The following is a 25,819-nucleotide window of genomic DNA, read 5'->3' as shown; positions in this document are numbered from 1 at the left end:
ATTTGGGTTCTACTTTTATAAGTAGATTTCCAGGTGTACACATTTATCCCACATTTTCTAAAAAAGCCTAATCAGATCAATCTAGGAACCAAAATTCATGCTTTACATATTTCTTTAATTAACACATTTTTCCAGTAATAGTAAACATTTCTAGAAAAAGAAAATTTAGGGCTACAATTGTAATGTTGGATTTTTGAAAGGGTTTCTTTGTACTATTTGGACAATCTATGTTTCATATGATAACATCCTCTTTGAGTGGAAATATTGCCTAAACTACCAAATTTTGAAAGAAGACATAATTTTTCTTTTATAGAAGAAGAATGGAATTGGAAACAGAAGTATTCAACCCTGGGAAAAAGAAAGAGAGAGAGAGAGAGAGAGAGAGAGAGAGAGAGAGAGAACCATTTATTAGTGAAGTCAGATTTTTAAATTCACCTAGTTTTGCCGACTTTTTCGAATAGTTTCTTAAATAAAATATTCCTGTACAGAATATTTATCTCTTGGCCATTAATCAATACAAACTGTCCTCTGAACAATAAGGATTTGAAGGATACTGTTTGTAAAAGAATCTGGTCATTTTGTGTAAATACCCTATATAGGGCAGATAAGAAAACAAAAGAAAAAGAAATAGTTTTCTTATTAGGTGAGACATAAGAGCAAGTGGAGTTATTTTGTTTTGTTTCATTTCAAGTTTCTGCTCATTACGTGTACACTACAGGTCATTAAAATTAAATCTGTACATGATTAGGGGTTCATATGGTGCACAATTTAGTACAATAGGCTACTAATTATGGCAGAGACAACAACACTAACCTGGCTGGACATAGATTTGAAGTGATTTTGGATGAAAGACATAGGTACATCAATCCATGCTGCTTTAGCTTTGTGCTAAGGTACATCAATCCATGCTGCTTTAGCTTTGTGCTAAGGCTCATCAATCACAATGGCTGGTAGTAATGGTGTGCTAGTCTCTTGACAACTCAAGATCAGGTGTTTTCAGAAGGAGACAGGTCTGAAGAACATATTGGCCACAGCAACAACAGAGCACATTTTATATTATGGTAGGACATGACAACACTTGGAGCATGCAATCTTGCATTATTTTACTGAAAGATTGTCACAGAGACCTCAAAAATGATTACAGCCACTGACATGAAAATTCATAAATGTAACACCCACTCTCCAAACACAATCTAGAAGAACTGGAACTGATTGTGACATTGATGCTTGGTGCACCACTGTTGGTGCACCTCTTTGGTGCCGTGTTAAGGGAAGCTACAACACTGGTCAGTGTTTACTCAGTCTCTATGTAGAGAGCTGGTATTGTAGTTGTGATTGGTATTTTGCAGTAACAACATAATAAAAAGTATCTGTTAAACTGAAAAATGAATGGAGCTTGGTTTCTGAATAGCCACTGATGTGCAAAGGAAAGCATTGGAAGAACCTGTTGACATTTATATATTATTAATAATGTCAAATAATGTGAGTGTTACATAAAATCTGACTTCTGCATATCTTCAGTGCTGTGACTTGATTACTTTAAATAAGTATTGTAAACTGATTTTCCATATGATGATGCTTGGCTACAGTACCCAAAGTAATTTTGTATGTTCCTCACCGTGTTTCAGATTTTCATGTTTTGTTACAAGTTTGTTGCAACTTCTTAAATGAAAGTATGTTTAAGACTTTTTGACCTTTCTACATCTATGGGGACCATTTCACTTACAATCTGTGGAAGGGATGCCAGCAAATCACTTTATTGCTAATACCAGGAAATTTTCATTCTTTCAAAATTAAAAATGAAGAAAAAATTATCTTATGGTGAGCATACTTAAAGGAGTATATTTATGTAATTATGAGTGTTGTTAGTTGTCAATAATCAAGGAAAACCTGGAAGACCCTGAGAAGTTGTTAAGTCACCTAATCAGAAAGGTTCTTCTTGCAAGATACATATTGGCTCATTCAGTGCCAAGTGTGAATGTTTTGTCTTTATTGAAGATCTCTAAATCAAGTGTGAGTAAAGTTTAGTCTCTTGTTACTGCCTATCAACGTTGATGAGGAGAAAGAAAAAGGGAAGGAAAGCCAGGCTCCATCTGCCACTTGTGACACATCAGGATAGTAGCAAGTTACATAGCTAACTTTTTGTATGCTTTTACAGTTTAATTCTCAAGTTACCAGTAGTAAGATGGATAAGGTGTATGCATGCTGTGTGCAAATGCTGGAGGAGTTAGTAACAGTTCATGAACAGTTGAAAATAGTATCGGCCATGATCAGCCATCTGCAGGCTGCTGCCTTGGGGTGTAGTGTTGATGCAGAATCTGGAATGTTGCATGAGACACCTCAGGTATCATTTTTTTACCCATGGGCTCTGCTAATGAGGAACCTTAAGTGTACCTGATAGGAGAGATTTGCCTCCACCATAGGGTGAGTAGTGGGTTTTAATACGTTCATGTCACTTGAGGTGAAGAGTCAATGTGGAGACTGACCATCTGGCCTCGCCAGTTGACCCAGTGAGTGGACAGGTGGTCACTCCTTCAGCAGGGTCTGAACAGGCACACAGGGGAGGGGTTTACTAGTTATCAGGAGGTCCAATGTTAGGCACGTTATGGAACTCCTAGGAAAATAGCATCCAGAGCGGAAAAGAAATCCAATTTGCACTCAGTATGTCTGCTGGGTGGAGGGTGGCTCATTTGAGATGCGAGAGTTACCAAGTACACAGGATGTGATCATCTGCAGGTTGTGGTTGAGGCTCATGTCAGCACCAATAATGCCAATCACTTAGGTTCGAAGGCTTGCTCAATACATACAGGTGCTTACAATCTGTAGTATCATACCAAGATTTGATCAGGGACCTTTTCTGACCTTTTTCTTGGAGTTGGGTGAAGAGTTTCAACCAGAGGGTCAATTGATTCTGTTATGGTCTTGGCTGCAGATTCCTGGACCTGCATTATGAAGTGGAGAACTGTAGAATTCCCTTTGACAGTTCAGAAGTGCACTACACGCAGGAAGCAGATACTTGGGTGCTGTCATGCACATGGGAGTTTTTTTGGCTAGGCAATAGTTGGAGGTCCTCTTATGAATGATCACCAAGTGATATGCAGAGAGCAAAATCAGGTTGTATACAAAGTAAAGGCATATCAGCTGTCAAAATATTAACAGTAAATTGCTGAAGCATTCATAGCAAAGTTCCTGAATTACTGCCCTCCAGGAAAGTTACTGCACTCAAATTATTCTCAGAACCAAGAGCTAGATGAAACTTGAAATAGAAAGATCTTAAATATTCAACAAGGCATGGAATATATATATTGGGAACACAGGTTCACTGCAGTTGACAAAAATATTGTCTTTACTGAGACTGAAATTGAGTCTGTGAAGTTATTTTGATATAAGTAACCAGCCTAGATGAACTCAGGTTAATCATCAGATGCATTTACTGACCACCTAATTCTGCTGTAAGAGTTGTCATTCAAATGAAGCCTACATTCAGTAGTGCAGAAATACCCCAATCATGCAATATTAGTTTGGGCTGACTTTAACCTGCCGAGTATAGACTTGTACATCTATGGATTCATTGCAGGTGCTATTAATGGACAGTCTTGTGAAGTAGGCCTGAACACAGTTTCCAAAAACTGTCTTCAGCAGTTAGTTTGACAACCCACACAAAATGGAAATATTTTAAACCTTGTAGCTACAAAGAGACCTGACCTTATTGACAATTTCAGTACAGAAATAGGAATTAGTGATCATAATGTCATCACAGTGATGATGCTTACTAAATTTAATAAATTCATCAAAAAACCTTGTAGAGTACTTATGCTGGGAAGAGTAGTAAGCAGCTGTTAACATCCTACTTAGACACTGAGTGGAAACAATTTAGTTCCACTACAAAGGACATAGAGGAATTATGGTCAAGTTTAAACTGATTGTAAATCACACTCTGCAGAAGTATGTGCTGATCAAGTGGATTAAGGACAGGAAAGATACATTGCAGTTCAATAACAAAATTCAGAAATTCCCAGGAAGCCGAAGCTGTTGCACTCTCAGTTCAAAAATGAAAGTGGAAATGTCGATAGGCAAAAGTTAGTAGGAATTCATGCCTCTGTAAAAAGATCAATCCACAAAGTATACAACAACTTCTGCCATCATACCTTAGCAAAAGATCTTGCTGAGTATCTGAGAAAATTTTGGTCCTACGTAAAATCACAGAGCAGGTCAAAGTTTGCTATCCAGTCACTCATCAACTAGTCTGGTGTGGCTATATGAAACAGCAAAATGAAAAATGAAGTTTTAAATTTCACATTTTAAAAAATTATTCATCCAGGAGGATTGTACAGATATACCATCATACAGACTCTGATACTGAGGAAACAGAAATAACTATCCCTGGCACTGAGAAGCAACTGAAACAGTTGAAAACAAGGAAGTCTCCAGATCTGGACAGAATATCAGTTTGGTTTTACAGAGAGTACTCTATAGCATTGACCCCTTACTTAGCTTGCATTTATAGTGAATCTCTCACCAAGTGCAAAGTCTGAAGTGACTTCAAAAGTGCAGGTGACTTCTGTAAATAAGAAGAGTAAAAGAGCAAATCCACGAAATTACAGAATTTGTGAACATAAACATATTTCAAATACAATAAATTTCCTTGAGACAGAAAATTTTCTGTCTACTGAGATCAGCATGGATTTAGAAATCATCATCCTTGCAAAACTCAGCTTTGGCTTTTCTTGCACAATATCCTGGAAACCATGGATGAGGGGTAGCATGCAGATTCCATATTCCTAGATTTCTGGAAAGTGTTTGATGTGGTGTCTCTATGCAGACTTTCAATGAACATCTGAGCACATGGAATACATTCCAAGATATGTGAATGTTTGAAAGACTTTTTACATAATAGAACCCTTTATATTGTCTTCAATAGCAAGTGTTCATCAGAGCCAAGCATATCATCAGCAGTGCTCCAGGGAAATGTGGTAAGACTACACTTATTCTCTACATTCATAAATGATCTGATGAAAGGGGTGAGCAGCAATCTGTGACTATTTGTTGATGATGCTGTAGTATGTGGGAAAGTATCATCATTAGATGACTGTAAAAGGATACAGGTCAACTTAGACAGAATTTCTATTTGGTGTGATGAACAGTAGCTTGTTCTAATTGTAGAAAAATGTTAGTTAACGCAGATGAGTAATTTAGTGTTTGTGGCCAAGATGTCTAACATGTGACAAATGAAATGCACAGGTAGCAGTAACAATTGTTTGTGTGTTACTAAGAAATGGAACTCAGTACAAAGTTTCTGGGATGAGTGTCCACACGACTTGATTACAAACTGAAAAGTCAATACTTTATGTTGCCTGGAAGGTACTCACAGCTATGATGTCCATGAAAGCCATAGTCAGTGGTGGGCTGATTGGGTGGTAGTGTACAATTAGCAATAAGGTCCAACAAGGCTCTGGGTTTGTAGATGGTTCAGACAGGACAAGTTATTTCATGTAGAAAAGTTGTGCCTGTGCCACGTAATGGTGAGGCTGGCATCCCGCAATACCATGGAGGCTGTGTGAGGCTTGCTTGAAAATGGCCTGTCAAGTTGTGTTGATGTCTGCTGTGTACATGTGGTCTCCTGGGGTATTGCTACCAACACCAGGGCTGCATTTACCCACAGCACATGCCTGCAAGAGTGGTGGCTGCCTGGTGAGATTGGAGCCCACCATATACAATACATAGGAAAAACAATCCTGTAATGCTGCTTGACACCATCACCTAGATTAAATATCTAAACATAATGTTGCAAAGTCATATGAAATGGATTGAACACATAAGGTTGGTAATAGGGATGACAAATGGCCAACTTCAGTTTATTGGGAGAGTTTTAGAAAAGAGCACCTCATCTACAAAGAGACCACATATAAAACACTTGTGTTAACCATTCTTGAGTACTGCTCAAGTGTTTGGGATCTCACCAGGATGGGTTAAACAAAGACATTGAAGCAATTCAGAGGTGTACTGCTAGATTTGTTAATGGTAGATTTGACCAATATGTGAATATTAAGGAGATGCATCATGAACTCAGATGGGAATCCCTCGAGGGAAGACTACATTCTTTTTGTGAAACACTGCTGATAAAGTTTATAAAACATTCATTGGCAGCTGACTGCAGATTAAATCTGCTGCCACCAATGTACTTTTTGAATAAGGACTGCGAATATAGGAGAAATTAGGTAAGAGAAATTAGAGCTCATTTAGAGCCATATAGATAGTTGTTTTTTTTTCCATTGCTACATTTTTGAGTGAAACATAAAAGGGAAATGACTAGCACTTACATGGTACCTCCTGCCTTACACCATATGGTGGCCTGTGGAGTATGTATGTAGATGTAGATGTAGATACCAGCATCCATCTAATGGATGAATCATCATCAACTGCATCACTTACCCTCACTGCTTTAGGTACTGGGATTTAAACCAGGAGACTTGTTCAGTGCTTGTTGACAAGAAACCATATCTTTTACTCTAGCTGGTCCAATGCTGATGGTGGAGATCTTTTACAGTATTGAAATTTTAACCAGCTACCACCAGCTAAAGCATCACCACATTAGCTTGTGTAATTGTTTAGGATTGGAAACTTTTTTCCCCTTAAAGTTATATGCCCTTTTAAATTCTTATTTTAAACATTATTCTTCCTTTAAAATAGCCAACAAATCAGATGGTATCTATAAAGTTTTTCATAATATCAATACTAAAAAAAATTTTGACATACATTTGTATTACAGTTATGTTTCAGTTTATGATTTTTCTTCCTAAAAATATAACACATTGTACAGTACAAACATTATCTTTGTTGTAGTTGCAGTAATCATACATCAAATGTTTAAACCACAGGTGCTGTGAATTCACTCCTGTCATTTCGTGCACTGTATCCACTCAGCAGATTGACGTATTGTGCATACCTGGTGCATCCACTGATAATGTTCCTGACAAGCTTCCAGATGGATGGTCCTTTGCATATTCATAATGGCCTTGTGGTAAGTAGAAGAGGGACATTGTGTAAAAAGGAACTGATTATGTTTTGTTAATAATTTATCTTGATTTCACTGTAGCTGCATGGTGAAACATTACTATATATGCTGAAGCACCAAAGAAACTGGTATACGTATGTGTGTTCAAATACAGAGATATGTAAACAAGCAGAATATGGTACTGTGGTCATCAACCCCTATATAAGACAAAAAGTGTCTGTTGCAGTTGTTAGATCAGTTACTGCTGCTACAATGGCAGGTTACCAAGATTTAAGTGAGTTTGAATGTGGTGATATAGTCGGTGCATGAGTGATGGGACTCAGCATCTCCAAGGTAGCAATGAAGTGGGGATTTTCCAGTGCAACCCTTTCACGAGTGTATCATGAATATCAGGAATCTGATAAAAAATCAAATTTCCAACATTACTGTGGCTGGAAAAAGATCCTGCAAGAAAGGGACCAACATCGACTGAAGAGAATCGTTCAATGTGACAGAAGTGCAGCCTTTCTGCAGATTGCTGCAGATTTCAATGCTAGGCCATCAACAAGTGTCAGTGTGTGAATCATTCAACAAAATATCATCAATGGGGCTTTTGGAGCCAAAGGCATACTTGAGTACCCTTGCTTTATGCCTCGCCTGGGCCTCTTGACACTTAAATTGGACTGTTGGTGACTGGAAACATGTTACCTGGTTGGACGAGTCTCATTTCAAATTGTATTGAGCAGATGGATGTGTATGGGTATGGAGACAACCTCACGAATCCATGGACCCTGCATGTCATCAGGGGACTATTCAAGTTGGTGGAGGCTCTGTTATGGCATGGGATGTGTGCAATTGGAGTAATATGGGACCCATGATATGTCTAGATACAACTCTGATAAGTGACATGTACATAACCATTCTGTCTGATCACCTGCATTCATTCATGTCTGTTGTGCAGTCTGACAGACTTGGGCAATTCCAGTAGGACAATGTGACAACCCACACATCCAGAATTGCTACACAATGGCTCCAGGAATATTCTTCTGAGTTTAAATGCTTCCACTGGCCACCAAACTCCCCAGACATGAACATTATTAAGTATATCTGGGATTCTTTGGCTCTTCAGTGTAGAAAACCACACTTAATTGCCACTTGCAACCTAGGCTAGTATCTGGAAATCTATGTCACAGAAGTAAATAATTAATTAAACAAGTGGCAAATAAGTGTATTTTTCCCACAGTTCATTAAATTATATTTCATTTGCTTATTTTATTTGGTAACTTACACAGTGTAGTCAGTACAAACACAAAAAATAATTTTGTAGCCAACAGCATGTAAAATTATTTATCAAATTCAAGAATTTACCTGCCTTGTTTTGCTCCTATAGAGAAAACAAACCCTACTTTACAAAATATACTGACATTACAATATAGGAACATGCACTATCATTGCCACTGTTAGTATTTGTTTAATTTAATTCAATTCAGTTCACTTCAAATAGGTCATAAGGGAAGGTGTTCTCAACAAAGAATATTTAGGACTTCACAAAGCTTTACTAAGCACAGTCCTATTGGAGGTGGAATGTCTGTCTTCTTTTGACCTCAGAAATATCTTACCCAGCCTGTTACAGCAGTACTTACTGTTTAACATGGACTCGGAACTGCAGTATGGCTTGGTAATTTTATATCAATAAATCTTTACCATTGATGCAAGCCATGATAAGTGGCAAGAAAAATTTCTAGGATTGACTGAGGACCCAACATCAGAATGTGTTAGATATGTTATCTGACACCCAATTAGCCAATGAGTTGCACTAAGTAGTTAAAAACTTGTGTAACAGAAATCTCTGGTTGCATACAGCTTAAAAAGAAAACTGCTTAAACTTTTTTCAGATTTTAATACTGCTAGCTATGCAAGAAATTGTAATAAGAATCACATAGTTTTAGGCTGATAACTGATTACTTAAGACAAAATCAAAGTGTGTGATATTATGCAATCAAACACAGTTCCTATGAATTTTTATAATTTACACCATATAAAAATATTCATACTGAGGACTTAAAATGAAAGGTAGTCTCTTATGTCGTTTTCATTGTTGTCTGCATTTGTTAGCAGATTATCACAATTTTCTTTTTGTACTAAGGATAGTGCAATGCTAAAATCCTATTTTTGCAAGCAGCTAGGTTCAAATACTAGTCCACCTACTTAAAAGTAGGTTTTTTACATAAATCATTATTGATGGATGTTAAAAGCTTATTTCCCATTAAGGTAAGGGGGTGAGTTAGGAGGTAAAGCTTTTCACATCACAGAGAACTCAATCGCTTGCAATATATATGTTTTATGAACATATAGTTCCTGAGATGGTGGAAAGCCAGCACTGTTAGTCCAACCAGAGTACTATGGATGTTTTAGTGACCACTCTTCAGAATACCATGAATTTTAACAAAAGTGTTATTTTAGCAAAAAGAATCAAACTTAAGCTCCGCTTACACACTTACATTCAGTTCCAGCACCATACCATATCATAATATACCATACAATACCATATCAAAGCATGTTTTGTTGTTTTTAGGGTGTGACCTTATGTTCCCACTTTTAGGAAGTCAAACAATAGAAAATCTGGAATGGAATAATAACAATATGAATTATGATAGATTGGTACTCATTGCATGGAGGAGGAATTGAGCTACAGACAAACACATTTAAAAGTAGATTTTTTGATATTATTCACCAGTCTTTGATAAGGTGAAGAAACACTCAGACACACATTGATACACACACAACTCTCTCTCTCTCTCTCTCTCTCTCTCTCTCTCTCTCTCTCTCTCTCTCTCTCTCTCTCTCACACACACACACACACACACAAACACAAACACACAGCTGTTGTTGTTTCTAGTTACTGCGGCAATGTGTGAGAGTTGTGAGATTTTCTGTGTGTGTGTGTGTGTGTGTGTGTGTGTGACAAACACAAACACACAGCTGTTGTTGTTTCTAGTTACTGCGGCAATGTGTGAGAGTTGTGAGATTTTCTGTGTGTGTGTGTGTGTGTGTGTGTGTGTGTGTGTGTGTGTGTTTTGCTTCTTCTTGTGATGAAGGATAGCTGAATAATATGCAATAGTCTACTTTTAAATGTGGTAAGTAGCAATCTATCCTAATTTGTATTGTTATTCAAAACTATGGAGTGTTTGATATGTTGATGGTATGAACACATTGCTGTATATGGCAAGAGCTAAGCAACCAGTTGTAAATGTGATAAAACTGTGCATAATGTATTAAAATCACATTAATCTCCACAAGCTTATTTAGAAAATCCTGGGAATAATATAGTATGGAGCTTTACCTGCCAATCACCTGTTGATGAGGAAAAAGTACAATTTATGGAAGTCATCAAATGAATCCACTGTTCCAAAGCTAAAATATTTATCAGCCTACCTAACTATTTATCTACCACCATCATCTAATAATTTTCTGAATGTACATCTTGTGAACAGCAGAATCTGGAGCAAACACAAACTGCAACTAATGTATCTGCAAATATAAAAGTTAGTTACAGATAAGCAACAGAAACTGAGCATACCCATATTTATTTTGACTATATACAATTCGGAAAAAAGTTTCAAATTATAAATTTTTTGTGATAAAAACAACCAGTTACAAATTTGTAGAATCTGGGTAAAATCCATAACACAATACCACATTAGCCCTGCCTGATGCATCTGATTGATCTTCCAAGAGAGTAACAGGATTTTGAGGTCTGCCAGTCGCAAATCAAAAGTCCTCCATCCACTGTAGGCTCCCCTACTTGATGTAAGGAAAAGGTAAAAGACAAAGAAACAACTCAATGACAAAACTGTCTAAGCTAAAGAGCTCCATGAAAGGATTCAAAGTCCATACTGGTATGGAGTAACAAACTTTCAGCACAGCTCTGTGTTTTTATACACAAGAGACATTTTGTGATGTATGAAGCCATTGTGTTATGATGTTATGAGGCTGTAGCATTTTCTGCCAGGATGTCTCATTGTAGTAGGACCAACAATGAAGTTATCATCTTTGTAATTAGCATATGGGACTTCACACATCTGTAACATTGCACATTCTATTACCTTTGTACTTGTTTCCTTTTTTAACAATCAAAGAACCTCTTCATAGAGACCATTTCTCCTTTTAGGGAATTTTAACATTAACATTAACATTGACATAAACAGAATGCTATAGTATTTCACTTTCACTTACCTCACCTGTCAAGCTGTTGACAGTCATAGGCTGCTGGAGGAATTATGTTTCCTGAATACTGATGATAACATGCACTTCAGTGCTAAAGCAAAAGCATTCTTAATCATTGTCCTTGTGCACTGTTCCCTTGCCCACTCAGATTCAGGTTAGCAGGAAGCAGTTTAGTGGTTGATGACTTAATCAGGTTACCAGTATCAAAGGCTTCTGGGCTCCAAGAATAAACACATGACAAATAAACTAAGAAAGAAAGAAGAGATTGTGGCAAATGTTCATCAGTTGTTAAACTGGTTCCAAAGTGGAATGGTAACACACCAGTGTAAATTCCAGTAAATGTGCAAGATCAACAGTAACTGTTACAATTGTAGAATGCGTGTCTCGAAACTGCATCCAGAAACATCACCTGAAACACAAGAAACTTTAGTTGCATCCAGTATGGGTTTAGAAGATATCATTCTACCCTCAACCACCTGAACTTGCTAGAGATGGCTATAAAATAGGATTTTCTACATAGACTGTGCTTTTCAATTTTATGAAGCTCTGTGATGCTATTTGGAATCATGAAATCATCAGACAACTTCAAAGAATATGTTTCCAGTATTGTCTTCTATCTCCATATAATCCTCCCTTCCTTTTAAATTCTTGATATAACTGTCAAACCTGTTACACTGTCATTTCAAGTGTCACTACGTTCACATCAGCTTTTAAAGTAATGTTCTGTACAGAATATTCTGTACAACTGTATCCATTATTTGCTCTTTGTAGGTGCCTTCATCTGTCCATCTTAGCTCATGATTTATGAACTAAAGAGGGTTAGATATATCACTGGCTTTGGATTTCCTTTTAAAAAGTTGTGTATGTGCACAGTTATAATTCTCATCATGTTTTTAACATACCTGAACTTTGTGTTATAACTTTATCAGGATACAGAATTAGCTACATCCCAGACTACATTTTTAAATCAGTGCTTTTCTCAATATGTTAAGGGGTCTTTGAAGTCCACACAATGACATGAGGCAATACAATAAAGTGTTGTGAGAATGTGCACAGTTCTATCTTCATTCATCATTAGTTACAACAATGTGAACCCTGCAACTCAGTCTACAGGGGCAGCTCAGATGGATGGTATTGTCGTACGACAATTATTGGAAAAAGCAGTGATGCTGGCTGTCTCCATATCTGCAGGCTCCTCCAGGTATTTTGCCTGAAAAACAACTCCTCCACTGTAGCTATGAAATAGATTTATTGAGGTGGCAGCTGCCTACGAAGAGAAACATGCTGTGTATACCGCTAAGTATATTCTGAAACAAACTCTTCAAAAGCATACATTGTGAACATCCCTTTACAGCAATAGTTTATGTAATATTACAACAGAGTTCTTCTTCAGTCTCAAAATTCGGAGCCTCCATTCACCACAGCTTTATAAACTAAAGTGGGTTTTTAAAACATAGAGCTCAGTAATAAGAAAAGAATCCACTCATCATGGTGTAGTATATATTCACATTACACAATAAAAAGGTTATATTGTTTACAGTACTTCAGCTACTTAATAAAATTTAGAGTGGAAAACTGAGTGAGGAGGTTTTTCTTATGTCTGCCATCTAGAATCACGAAAACTCTCCTAAGTTCAGACACAACATGGTTTCTGAGGCAGAGTACAGACTAGCACAGTGATGGTGTCCTTATGCCATGATGACTTTTTTCTGCCCAGTGAGTTGCAGCTTTCATCTTGTGGAGTGGACAGCCATCAGGACATTCTCCTTAACTTGCTGGTGGCTGCTTTCACTCCGAGAAAAATATGACACATCCAACCAACTATACCACTCATGGGCATCCCAACAGGGTATCTGCTATGGCTTTATAATTTTTTAACTTTCAGGGATCTTTTGCTGGGTGAAAAGTATCATCTTAATCTGCAAAACAAAGGTGCAGGAATTTATTAAAAATGTGGCTTGGTCAGCTGTGAGCATGAAAAGAAATCATAGAGACCTCATTTTGGCTGGAGTCATAACTTTACATTGATGCAAAACCACACATTCCTATGAATTTTTATAATTTACACCATATAAAAATATTCATACTGAGGACTTAAAATGAAAGGTAGTTAATCTAAACAGTTTTTTCAATATTTAGTCAAAACATTAATTTCAGACTAATTTGATCAAACTGAAGGATATATCGATATGGGCATGGAGAATGCTTACTGTATTTGAAATACACATTACTTTTGAATTATAGATCTCTAATGACATTCCCTAGCTGTCACAAATTCATCTATAAAACACCAGCACCAACAAAAATATTTGTTTAATTTTGAAGAAACTTTGAAAAACATGCTTTCTCAGTATGTACTATGCATTGACAACATTGTATTTACTGCACAAGCTTTGTTCAGTGGTGCTGAAATGAGTATGTAACAGGCTGTGAGGTGACCTTTATGCTCTTTGCATGGACAATGGACAACGGACAGATTCACAGTGTTTATTAAAATATGAGCTGACAACATGTTGACACATGAAACAATGATATAAATAGAAGGGGAACGTGGAAACTCGCCACAGAGCATGGGTCACAGCACTTGCTGCACTTTGTATCCCTTCACCAGTGGCATACAGGTAGTCAGTATGGAGTGTGATGGCCTGATGGCAATACAGGATGCAGACAGGTCTCCATTCTGCATGGACTTGCAGTAACAAGCATTGTATCGAGTTCGCAGTGATCCATGATAGCAATGATAGGGGTGAAATCCCCTCTTCTACAGTGCACCTAGTATGTTCTTTTTAATTCATATCCAGAGAGCAAGATGACCATCCTAAACACGTGATGTCTTCATATTTCAGGCACTCGTCCATCAGGACAACTCAGTATAGTTTAGCATTATCATGTATCAGAGGGAATCCAGGTACATATGCACCACAAAACAGCGTATAAACCCTTGGAGGATATGAGTCGTATAGACTGTTGCTATCACAGTACCCTTAAGACACAATGTTTAGATGTACATGCACCTAACCTGATGCCTTCCCAGATAAGAGCATTGGCACCACCATATTGGCGCCATTCCACAATATTAGTGTGGTTTGTCACATGTTGCAGGGGCTTATCAGATGAACAGCCAGAGAGAATCATCCTCCAGCTTAAGTACAAGATGTCTACGGATAGAACATACCTTACTGTTCTTAAGTCCACTCAAGATAGAACGATACTATATTTGCTGAGCCAGATGGTGCAGGGGAATCCAACTGGCAGGTCATTAAGCATACACAACAGTCTGTCAGAGCTGATAATCCACTGGCTGATGGGAAATGTGTGACCCAAAAGATACCAAAAATATTTTCTCCTCTCTGAAATTATCTCCTTGTTCATTAAATGATGCTATTGACAACATTCAATTCCCAGTCTTCCTCATGATTACTGAAGCCTGTTTCTGGTCTATCAATAATCAAGTTATGCAAAATGCCATTCATATGCATTTACCATCCTGCTTCTCTGTAACACAAATTCTGTATTCTGAATGCCTGCGTTCATGATACCTGTGATGTTCAGCTCTTGGATCACATTTCACCATCATATCCACAGCTATTCTGGCTACGTGCAGACGAACACAGTGATTTCCATATCTTCTATCTTCTCTACCATCATATCAATGAACACTGTCCTCCAACTCTCCCCTCAACCTTAACCCTCTTGTCTGAACAACATGGCCTTGTCAGTGGCAGGAACCTGACTCAGGGACAACCTCCCACATTACATTAACCTGACTCTGGGACAACCTCCCACATTACATTAGAAAACTAAATAACAACTCCAGCTTCAGAAGACAGACAATGTCATATCTATTAAAACAATAATAGTGATTACCATTGTCTTTTTACACTCCCATAACCCTTGTACATCCTTCTTTCCAACCTGATCTTGGTCATTTCCCAGTATTCCTAGCCGATGCAGTCTCCTTAAATTTACTTTCCCCAGAACTCTCTATAACAGAAAAAAATCTGCTCTGTCCACTTAAAAATTCTTCTTATATCGATTATTGTCATTATTATTGTTATTGTTATTATTATTATTATTATTATGACTACTATTATCACTATTAGTGTCAGTAGCTGCAGCAGTACAAGTAATGCCAGTATTAACATTGTTAGTTTATAATCAGTATAATTTACTCACACCACTACTTGAGACACTCAAACCATCTTAATACTAGTTGTCATATTAAAATTGTTATTTCTAAGGTAACAGGAAGTAATCTCATGCCAAGATATGATCTTCAAAAGTATTACCACAAATAAGACTGAGTCAAAGAATTTTTGACTAAATAAACCCAGTATGCTAGACTCGATGCTGAATGTTCAAGAGAATGAAAGTAACTTCTGATGTGCTTCAAGGAAATGTAACAGGATTACTTACATTAGCAGTACCAGTGCACATAAATGATTTATCAGATACGATTAGCAGTATTAGATTATTTGTGGATAATGCTATTGTCTACAGAAAAGAGTTGTCACTGGATAAGGCAAGAAAATTCAGAATTGCATGGACAATTTGGTGTAATGAATGTCAGATCTTGAAATGTAGATAAACACATCATAATGTTGATGGCAAATGTAAATAACCCAGTAGCATCAGACTGCAAAATTAGTGGTAAACTTTTGGAGCTTGTTGCATTGTTTAAATATTACAGGGTAATACTACAAAGAAATAAATGTGACAAACATTTAAAACCAGTAGTATCAGAGATGAATGGTAAACATACATTAATGGAGTGGGTTCTTGGGAAGTGCAATGTGTGTGTAAAGGAAATGGCATAAAGCACTGATACAACCATTTTTGAAGTACTGCACCAACATTTGGAGTCCTTATGAAATAGGTATCACAGCAGTCATCACACAAATCCACAGATATGCTGTAAAGATCATAACAGGTAGGTTAAATCAATACAAAAGTCTAATAAAAATGCTCAGGGAACCAAAAAATTAAAATATTTTCATGGAAAGTGATCTCATTGACAAAATTTAGAAAACCAGTGTTCCAGGGAGACTGTGTAACAATTCTTCTACCTCCATTGCACATCTCATATGATGATCATGAGAAAAAGATAACACAAAGTAGGTTGTGCACCAAGGCATATAGGCAGCCATTTTTCCTTCACTCCATATACAAATGGAATAAGACAGAAAAAATGCAAATATTTGTATGAAGTATTATCCACCATGAACTGCACAGTGACTTTCAGGGTATAAATATAGATGTAAATCTAAACCTTCTACAGGTATGTGAAGTATGTAAATTTTCCATGTTACCCTACCATAGTGGCACCCGCGCAGTATTACCATGATGAAATATTATTTCATATATGCTAAAAATAAGTAATTTATTAAAAAGGTGTATGCTATTGACAGTACTGGCAAATGCCTGCAGATATCCACTTATATATCAAGATCATTGATATTTCTTCTGTCAGAATAAGTCAAGTGAATTTAAACAGTGCATTATTTGAAATCTATCTATCAGATAGATTCCACAGGTACTATACCTGTCTAAGTACAATGCCACTGTCAAGCTGAAAAGTTAGGGGAGTACTACACACAGTCAATACTTTTGTAGTCCCAAAAAATTAAATGATGCATGCCAAGCAATTATAAACTGTACTGCATGAGACAATATTATTGAAATCTGTAGAAAAAACCAGTTGTTATTCAGAAGCTGTTGTTGTGGACATTAGTCTGAAGACTGGTTTGATGAAGCTCTTTGTGCTAATTTATCCTGATCAAGCCTCTGTATAACTACTGCATTCTGCATTTATTTGCCCACAGTAGTCAAATCTCTATCACTCTCTGCAATTTTTATCCTCCTCCCTCCCCTGCATTACCCAATCGATGATCCCTTGATACCTCAGAATGTGTCCTAGAAGCTAATCCCTTCTTTTACTTGAGTTTTACCATAAATTTATTTTCTCTCCAATGTTCCTTTCAAACTATGGACAGCCTCTGGTTCTCCCTGCTTATCAAGGTTCCATATGTTTAACTTCCTACATCTGTGCTATTTCTTCAGTTTTAATTTGCAGTTAGGCCAGATGGTGTGCTATTTTTAACTGGTCATTGCAACTGAGTCACATTCTATACTAATGGACCCAATCAGGAGTTTTACCCTGGCTGTTTTGTGGTATTTTCTGAAGTTGTCGATGTATCCTCAAGATTCTCATGCCAAAAGAATTTGCTGTTTCTCATGTGCATCATGCAGAGAAGCAAGTTAAGATGGTATAGAACTTCTTCGCCCATTAAGGTATCACAAAGAAATGTTATTCCACTGAGTACCTCAGCAGGTAAGAAGTAAGCCTGCAGATGAAGCAGTTAAGAATCCATTATCAGATGTAGTGTAACACAGTGTGCCTTTTCCCACCATGGTTTTACTTTGCAGTAGAGCAGGGATGGCCAAGAATTATGCTTGTGAGCCATGCTTGGGCTTGCTGAGCTAGAGGAGGAGAAGAAAGGGAAACTGTGAATGCACTGAATTTGAAAGGCAATTCAGTCACTCTGCATGTGACTAAGTTTCATATTTTATACCTCTCAACAAAATAGATCACAAACAAAACAAAGTTTCAGTATTATTTAATTATTTTTGAGATGCTGAAGATGTAATGTAATTTTTACCTGGTACAAACTGTCAATATATGTTGTTGACTGAAATCGCAAATGGTCTCAGAAATGACTCAGAAACTGATGTAAGACTGTAAATGTCATCAAAATGTTTAGAAAACTATCCTTGTAATTTTTCAGTGCCACACTTAATTCTTAAAACCTCATGTTTTCTTTCATGGCAGTGAGTTTAGGGAAATGGACTGTGTTTTTTGTCAGAGTTTGTTCCTTCTGAAAGACAATTTTCTTTTCAAATACATCCCCATCAAATTAAGAACAAGTTCTTCTTACCTTGCAATGTCTTTCTGTGGGCAGTGAACAGTCAAGACCATTAAAATTCAAGCTCTACAATCCATTCCAGATGTTCTAATTTTCATTCCTGCTCTCCTTTTTACATGATAAATTCAATGATAGTGAGTTTTAAATTTAAAAAATCTTTCCAGGCATGCTCTTTGCCTTAACTAATATTCTTTTCAGTAATATATAAAGTCTTCGCACCCTTTGTTCAATTACATCAAAACTGTTGCAACGTCATTTCATATCAAATTTGTGGTACCTGTGGACTGTGTGACTGCAAAATATGCAGAGTAAGTCACTAACTATTGCCACCTAGAATAACTCCGAAATTATGATAGTAGCTGAAAGGTTTGTGGGACAAATGTTGCATGGAGCAGGGGCAATAATATGACACTGGTTTTTTGTTGCTAGATGGGGTCATGTCGGAGATATGGACGTCAACTTTGTTTCTTTAAATGGGATGCTATAGTTTGGTACTTATTTTCTGATAGCGGCTATTGAGACGAATCCAATGATGTGTAACGGTAAGGTCTTTGAAGGTCAATGAAGGTCAAAAAGATGGCATGAACGTCCATTTACAGAAGGTGTTTGAAGTGATAACCACTGGTATCAGTGCAGTGCTGCAATCTTCTTATCATGGATTGAGTGGTATTCCTTATCACTGTGGCACTTATCAAAGCACATGCTCTGACGATTCTCAGTCGTATATCATGCAAATAGTAAATATTCACCGAATACAGCGAATCCATCTAACGTTCCATTCACATGTAAACACCATTCGATGGTTTTGCAATACAACAAAAATAGGAATGGTAAGACTAGTATCATTGAATCAAGCAAATGTGAATAATGTATTCCTTCAAAGAACAAGTCGATATGCTTCTCATTTACGGAGAGAGATAGAGACTTATATGCTGAGGGATATCCTCAACATACTCACTCTACATGTTGTACATTTAAATATGTGTATGATAAATTGAGAACAACTGGATCTTTAATGCATCAGAAACATATCCGTCAAAGGAAAGTTACTAACAAGGCAACAGAAATTGGTACTCTTGCCACTGTGGTTTGAGATCCTTCTGTTAGTTTGCGTCATATCGCAAGGGAATCTGCCATAAGCCAGAGTAATTTTGTTCATGTTCCGCATCACCACAAATATCGTCCTTACCATATCAGTCTCCACCAAGAATTGACTGGTACAGATTGTATGCATCACATTGAATTCTGTCAATGGGCTCAGCTTCAGATTCAGAGAGATAACACATTTATTAATTTGATTTTATTTATGGATGAGGCTACATTTATGAACCATGGAAATGTTAATTTGCATAACATGCATTATTGGACAACTGAAAACTCATGTTGGCTGCAGCAAGTTTCACACCAAAAACCGTGCTCGGTGAATGTAAGGTGTGGGATTCTAGACAACAGAATTATAGGACCCTATTTCATCGATGGAAATCTTAATGGTAGGAAGTACACCACATTCCTGCGAGAAACAATAGGTCTGTTATTGGAAGAAATACCTTTAGGAACAAGGAACAGAATGTGGTATCAACACAATGGGTGTCCAGATTTTTTGCTGATGGCTAGAAATGAGTTGCAGAGACAATTCCCAAATTGTTGGATTGGATGCGGAGGAGACGTGTCATCATCAGCTTGTTTGCCAGCCTTGACACCTCTGGATTTTTTCTTGTGGGGATTCATAAAAGGCATTGTTTATAAAGATGTTCCAACTACACCTGAAGATAAGTGAGAGAGAACTGTCAGAACATGTGCTTCGATAAGTGCCGAAGCGATAAGGAATACCACTCAATCCATGATAAGAAGATTGCAGCACTGCATTGATACCAATTATCATCACTTCCAACACCTTCTGTAAATGGACATTCATGCCACTCTTGTGACCTTTGTTGACCTTACTGTTACACATCATTGGATTTGTCTTGATAGCCACTATCAGAAAATAAGTACTAAACTATAGCATCCATTTACAAAACAAAGTTGACCTTCATATCTCTGAAGTGACCCCACCTAGCAACAAAAAACCAATGTCATGCAACTTTTGTCCCACAGACTTTTCAGCTACTATCATACTTTCGGAGTTATTCTTGGTGGCAATAGTTAGTGACTCATCCTGTATACTGAGAATTTTCATCCCCCTCTTCTGTCATTCTCATTCATATTAAAGGATGTGATAATAGATTGCTACACTGCCTCAAACAGCCACAGGACCTGTGAATATCCTTTAGACCATGAACAAATAGGGATGCATAAACAGTAGTGACACAACAATTACACTGAACTGAGCAATTCCCTTTAAGGCAGTGTCCTCCTCTGCAACAATAGTATACTCCAGTGTACAATACTTGAAACATTCAGGTTTCTGAATACTTCATTAAATAGAAACTGTTTTGTATTGTGGCAATAGGATAAAATTTACTCCAGGGGCTGATTTTTGTCCTGCTTTATCATCCAATGAGATCATCTCTTTACTTTAACAGTTAGGTATTTTAGTAGTTTCTTTATGTAATCAGCGAGTCACATTTCATGACAAAATGTTTTAGCTCCTGTCCCAAGTTTGTATTTTAAACCAAAAACCATGTTAAAATATCAATTTTTGTTAATGTGCCTGAGAAAAAGAAGGCTAATTTTAACAAAAATTTTCCTACCCGTATTTGTGTTTTAGATACATTAATCATATTTGTCTCAAAATGGTTTAGTCAGAGTCCCAACAACTACTATGTTGAGTATCATCATCATCATCATCATCATCCAAACTGTCAATAGTGATTTAATACTCAAAAGCTTTGTTGAATTGTAACAATTCCCCATCCTCCATTAACTTGCTATCAAAGGATAATAAACTTTGATGAAACAGCAGTAACTGTTGCTACAGACCTTCTTTCTGTTGTATACTATACAGACTAACCATCTCAGTAGATAAATCAAAATGCCTGTCAGTCTTGCAAAATATTGCTAGAGTTATCTTATGGCTAATGTGAATTATATGAACATATTACTATAACACAAGAAAGTTGCTATAAGAAACTAGATTATAATAGAAACTAATATTTTTATCTGGGACTCAGGTGTGCCTCTTAAGGGTTGTCAGGCATATTTCTCTCTAGTTTTTGAATAGATATTTGCAATTTGTAGACGGAATGAACCAAAAAAAAACTTCACATTTGTTTTGTGCAATTCCCTTAGTGAGCAGAAAATTCTAGTTGGCTTCTCATTACTAACAAAGGTTTTAAAAATGATATATATATTGTGTGGGGGGTGGGGGGGTGGGGGATAATACTGCTGCATGACAGCAGCAGACAATGTGATGTGGGCTGGTACATAAGAAATGACAAGTCGGGCAAAGAAGACATGGCAAATACATGTTAACTGATGTTTTGGTGTCTATTGTTGTCATCAACTGTATTAGAGACAGACTGACAGCAAGCCTTCCATTCATAGTACTAACACTGTCCAGTGCTGTGTCACTTTAAATATATATTATATATAAAAACAAAGATGAGGTGACTTACCGAACGAAAGCGCTGGCAGGTCGATAGACACACAAACATACACACAAAATTCAAGCTTTCGCAACAAACTGTTGCCTCATCAGGAAAGAGAGAAGGAGAGGGAAAGACGAAAGGATGTGGGTTTTAAGGGAGAGGGTAAGGAGTCATTCCAATCCCGGGAGCGGAAAGACTTACCTTAGGGGGAAAAAAGGACGGGTATACACTCGCACACACACACATATCCATCCACACATTTACAGACACAAGTAGACATATTTAAAGACAACTCTTTGTCTTTAAATATGTCTGCTTGTGTCTGTATATGTGTGGATGGATATGTGTGTGTGTGCGAGTGTATACCCGTCCTTTTTTCCCCCTAAGGTAAGTCTTTCCGCTCCCGGGATTGGAATGACTCCTTACCCTCTCCCTTAAAACCCACATCCTTTCGTCTTTCCCTCTCCTTCTCTCTTTCCTGATGAGGCAACAGTTTGTTGCGAAAGCTTGAATTTTGTGTGTATGTTTGTGTTTGTTTGTGTGTCTATCGACCTGCCAGCGCTTTCGTTCGGTAAGTCACCTCATCTTTGTTTTTATATATAATTTTTCCCACGTGGAATGTTTCCCTCTATTATATTTAAATATATATTTGTAGACTGGCCAGGTATTTCAGTTACCATATCCTCATTTTCCCCATCTCAAGTCTCACTATACTGTTTGTCTGCTACTGCTTGTAGCAAGTGCAACTCCGCTGCTGCTAGTGTACATGTTATTCTTCATGTTTTACTGTTAATATGGCTCACTAAACTGAATATCAAACCAGATTAATTTTACCACCTTAATGCATGGACATATAAAATATTACATACACTTCTGTTTGTTTCTTTCTTTTAATTAAAGTAAATCCATATTTTCCACTGTCATTTGGTATTGCATGACACATGTGATTTGCAGTATCTTTTTGAGCTGAAATCATCTATACATTGCAAATATGAAATTTCAAATATTTAACAAAATAATCACAAAAAATTACTGAAGTACTATTTGAAACACCATGTTACACCTGTGATTTGACTACAATTATATCTCTGTAAAAAACAGTTATAACATATTCTCTAAGATGAGATGTTGATGGGGATACAAAACTTCAGGTAAATATAAATCTGATGAGTTTAGCTTGAGAAGCATATCTGTACAAATTAAAGTGGACTTTCTGTCAAGTTGATTCATCTCTAACACATTGTTCTCATTTATATTATGTAATAATTTTTCCAGTTGCTCCATACATTACATGAATTCAATAATATTTCCAGTTATTACTTTTTTTACACAGAAAGTCATTCTAATTGATAATCACTTGCCTTAATCATTTCTCTCATATATCTAAAATACTTTGTTTTCTGATAAAAGAATCATTTAAAGGAGTTCAAATATTACAGTACAATTAATCTAAAAGAGATACTTTTTGTGTGTGTGTGTGTGTGTGTGTGTGTGTGTGTGTGTGTGTGTGTGTGTGTGTGTGTGTTCTGGTAATCCACATTGTGAATATACATCACAGGTTATGGAACATATTAGTTTTACAAATTTGTTGTGGTATTACATAAACAGTTCTAATGTGTTACATATTAAAGTATCTACAGCTTAGGTTCTATTACACAAAAATAAATTTAGCAGTTAAATAAACATTACAGAAAAAATAAATATCACAGAAAATATATTACACAAAAATAAATGTTTACTGTCATAAATAGAAAGGATCACAGTGATAAATCTATATTCATCAAAATAACTTTATGAACAGCTACTACACAAATTAACATCACTAACTGTCTTCATAATGAACTTGAGTAGGCTACATTTCATAGAAGCCTCATTGTTTTCCAACATTTGTCCTATTGCCATAAAATTAGAGTTATACATTGAGATATATGATACTATTTCTCAGTTATCAGGTAAACTTGTAGAGTACCTGTATTTCTTCCTATTTCAGTGTGATAAAACACACACACACACACACACACACACACACACACACACACACACACACACACAAATAGTAAATAAATATTGACAGCTAAGATATGTGTCAGTTGTCTAGTTTATTACATCACTAGAAGCCTAATTATGATTATTTCTGCTTATTTTTGCAATTCTCCTAATGCAGTATTTAATGTTGCAGGTTGTCTTGTATCTTGGAAATGTAGTGGCAGCATTCCTCCTAGCATTTGTCATATCTCTAATGCTAGAATCTCCAATTGTCAATATTCTAAAATTAGGAATGCAAGCAAGAAAAAGGGACAGCTGAAAGACAGCATAAATATGTTGATAAATTCTTCTCGTTTATCAGCTGAATGTTGGCGTCGTCTTGTCACAACATTTCTATGAGTTTCATACCCATCATCTTCTGGTGAGAAGACTTCATCAGTGGAATACGCCAAGAAAGACTGCAATCGCATATAGCATAAATATGTTGTTTTCAACAATATTCCATGGTTTTATTTTAGTGGAATGATCAGTTGAAAATGAATATTTTCATTTTGTTATGAGTGTAACATGTTCCATTTAAAGGCACATATTTTAAGTTATTTATATTATGCATTTATATGAGTTTTTCAACATGTTTAAATCAAAGGTGAAACAAAGCTGAAAACTTTTTTATTCACTATTCTAGCATTCCTGACACCATATGCTGTTAAATGTGCATATTTGGAAAACATACTGTTGGAACCAGTGACATATTGAGAGTTCCATTTGCAAAGAGGTGAAAGATACTTGTATTATGTCACAATTAATTGCAGAATACTGGATATTTTCATCTCTGATGTTTAAAAGGTGGTTGTGCTCCTTAAAGACATCACAATAAAAAAAAAGACTGCAGATTTTGATGGCAGCATCAGCAGTGTGTAAGAATTTATTGTCTTAAGTTAGAATGCAATTTCTGCCAGTGACATGTATAAAGGGTATATGCATATCAGTTGAAGTCAGAAAGTATTTTTGCCTCTGTAGGCAATTTAAATGTATGACTACATCAATATCATATGTAATCTGCTTATGTTGCAGTGGGCTCATTATATATATATATATATATATTTTTTTTTTAAATGGATACGAAATTATGCATCTATCTTTTGTGAATATTAATGAATCTGCTGTGAAAAAAATAAAATGAGAAATAAACTTGTGTTCTAATAAGAAAGGGTAGATAAATATCTCATCACTTGGTATTCATCAATTACCTTAACTGTTGCGCAGGGTTAAAAATGTCCTCATAGTAACAGATGTCTACTTACATGTGTAAAAACATCAGTGAACCTTTTGCACTGATTTTCTTTTTAAATTAAATTAATCACATTGAATCAGTCTCACAGAGAATAGGCTCTGGGATGTGGGAAAAGTCAAATATATATTTGATTTTATGTAAAGTCCACCTCTATAGCCAACGGATCAGTGCAGCCAACTGCCTTATGTGGAAACCTGATTCGATTCCCAGTACTGCCAAGGATTATTTTTGTGTGTATGTGTGTGTGTGTGGGGGGGGGGGGGGGGGGGGGAGAGAAGTGGTACAGGGTGCACACACCCTTGTGAGGCCAACTGAGGAGCTACTCGATTGATTAGTAACAGCTCTAAGGGCAAGAAACCTGGCAATGACTGGGAGAGGGGTGTGCTGACCACATGCCCCTCCATACTGCAACTGATGATGCCACTGGCAGAGGATGACACAGCAGTCAGACACAATTGGCTCATCTGTGGCCAGAACACAAACACTCTTCTCCTTATTTAATTGAAAAGCAATACAATGAAATTACTTCACATTACAAAAGACTATTAAATTACACTGCTAATTCTTATTATACTATAATCTAGAAGAGTAAATTTAACAGTTTTTGTTAAGATACTCCTCAGAAAAGTAAAATGAGTTTTCCGATGGGAAGTTCCGTACTTCAGTCATAACTCGTCACTTTGTCTACATGGCATTTAATGTACTATGCCAGCTTGTTGGAAACATCTGATCCATACATGTGTCTCCTTTCCATATTAATGTTAACTTCTTGAAGTCTTTAGAATTTGGTTTTGGTCCTAGAGATATTTTTTTACAAAGCAGGAATATTTGTAATTTTTGTACATGCTTGTTTAATTCCTGTGTG

General features: G+C 36.6%; 1 protein-coding gene across 1 annotated transcript in view; it reads left to right on the top strand.

Moving 5' to 3' along the window:
- Positions 1–24,119, top strand: part of LOC124556365 (nose resistant to fluoxetine protein 6-like) — a 168,299-nt gene extending 144,180 nt beyond the window's left edge. Inside the window, exons 14-15 of the mRNA XM_047130330.1 lie at positions 6,879–7,021; positions 23,854–24,119. Coding sequence (XP_046986286.1) covers positions 6,879–7,021; positions 23,854–23,979 — 269 coding nt within the window. The 3' untranslated portion in view covers positions 23,980–24,119. The remainder of the gene's footprint in view (positions 1–6,878; positions 7,022–23,853) is intronic.
- Positions 24,120–25,819: the final 1,700 nt, after the last annotated feature.

Source organism: Schistocerca americana, chromosome X, assembly GCF_021461395.2.
Source record: "Schistocerca americana isolate TAMUIC-IGC-003095 chromosome X, iqSchAmer2.1, whole genome shotgun sequence".
In the NCBI taxonomy this organism is placed as follows: Eukaryota; Metazoa; Arthropoda; class Insecta; order Orthoptera; family Acrididae; genus Schistocerca; species Schistocerca americana.
The sequence above is the reverse complement of the archived record's forward strand: the minus strand, read 5'-3'. Positions and strand labels throughout refer to the sequence as shown.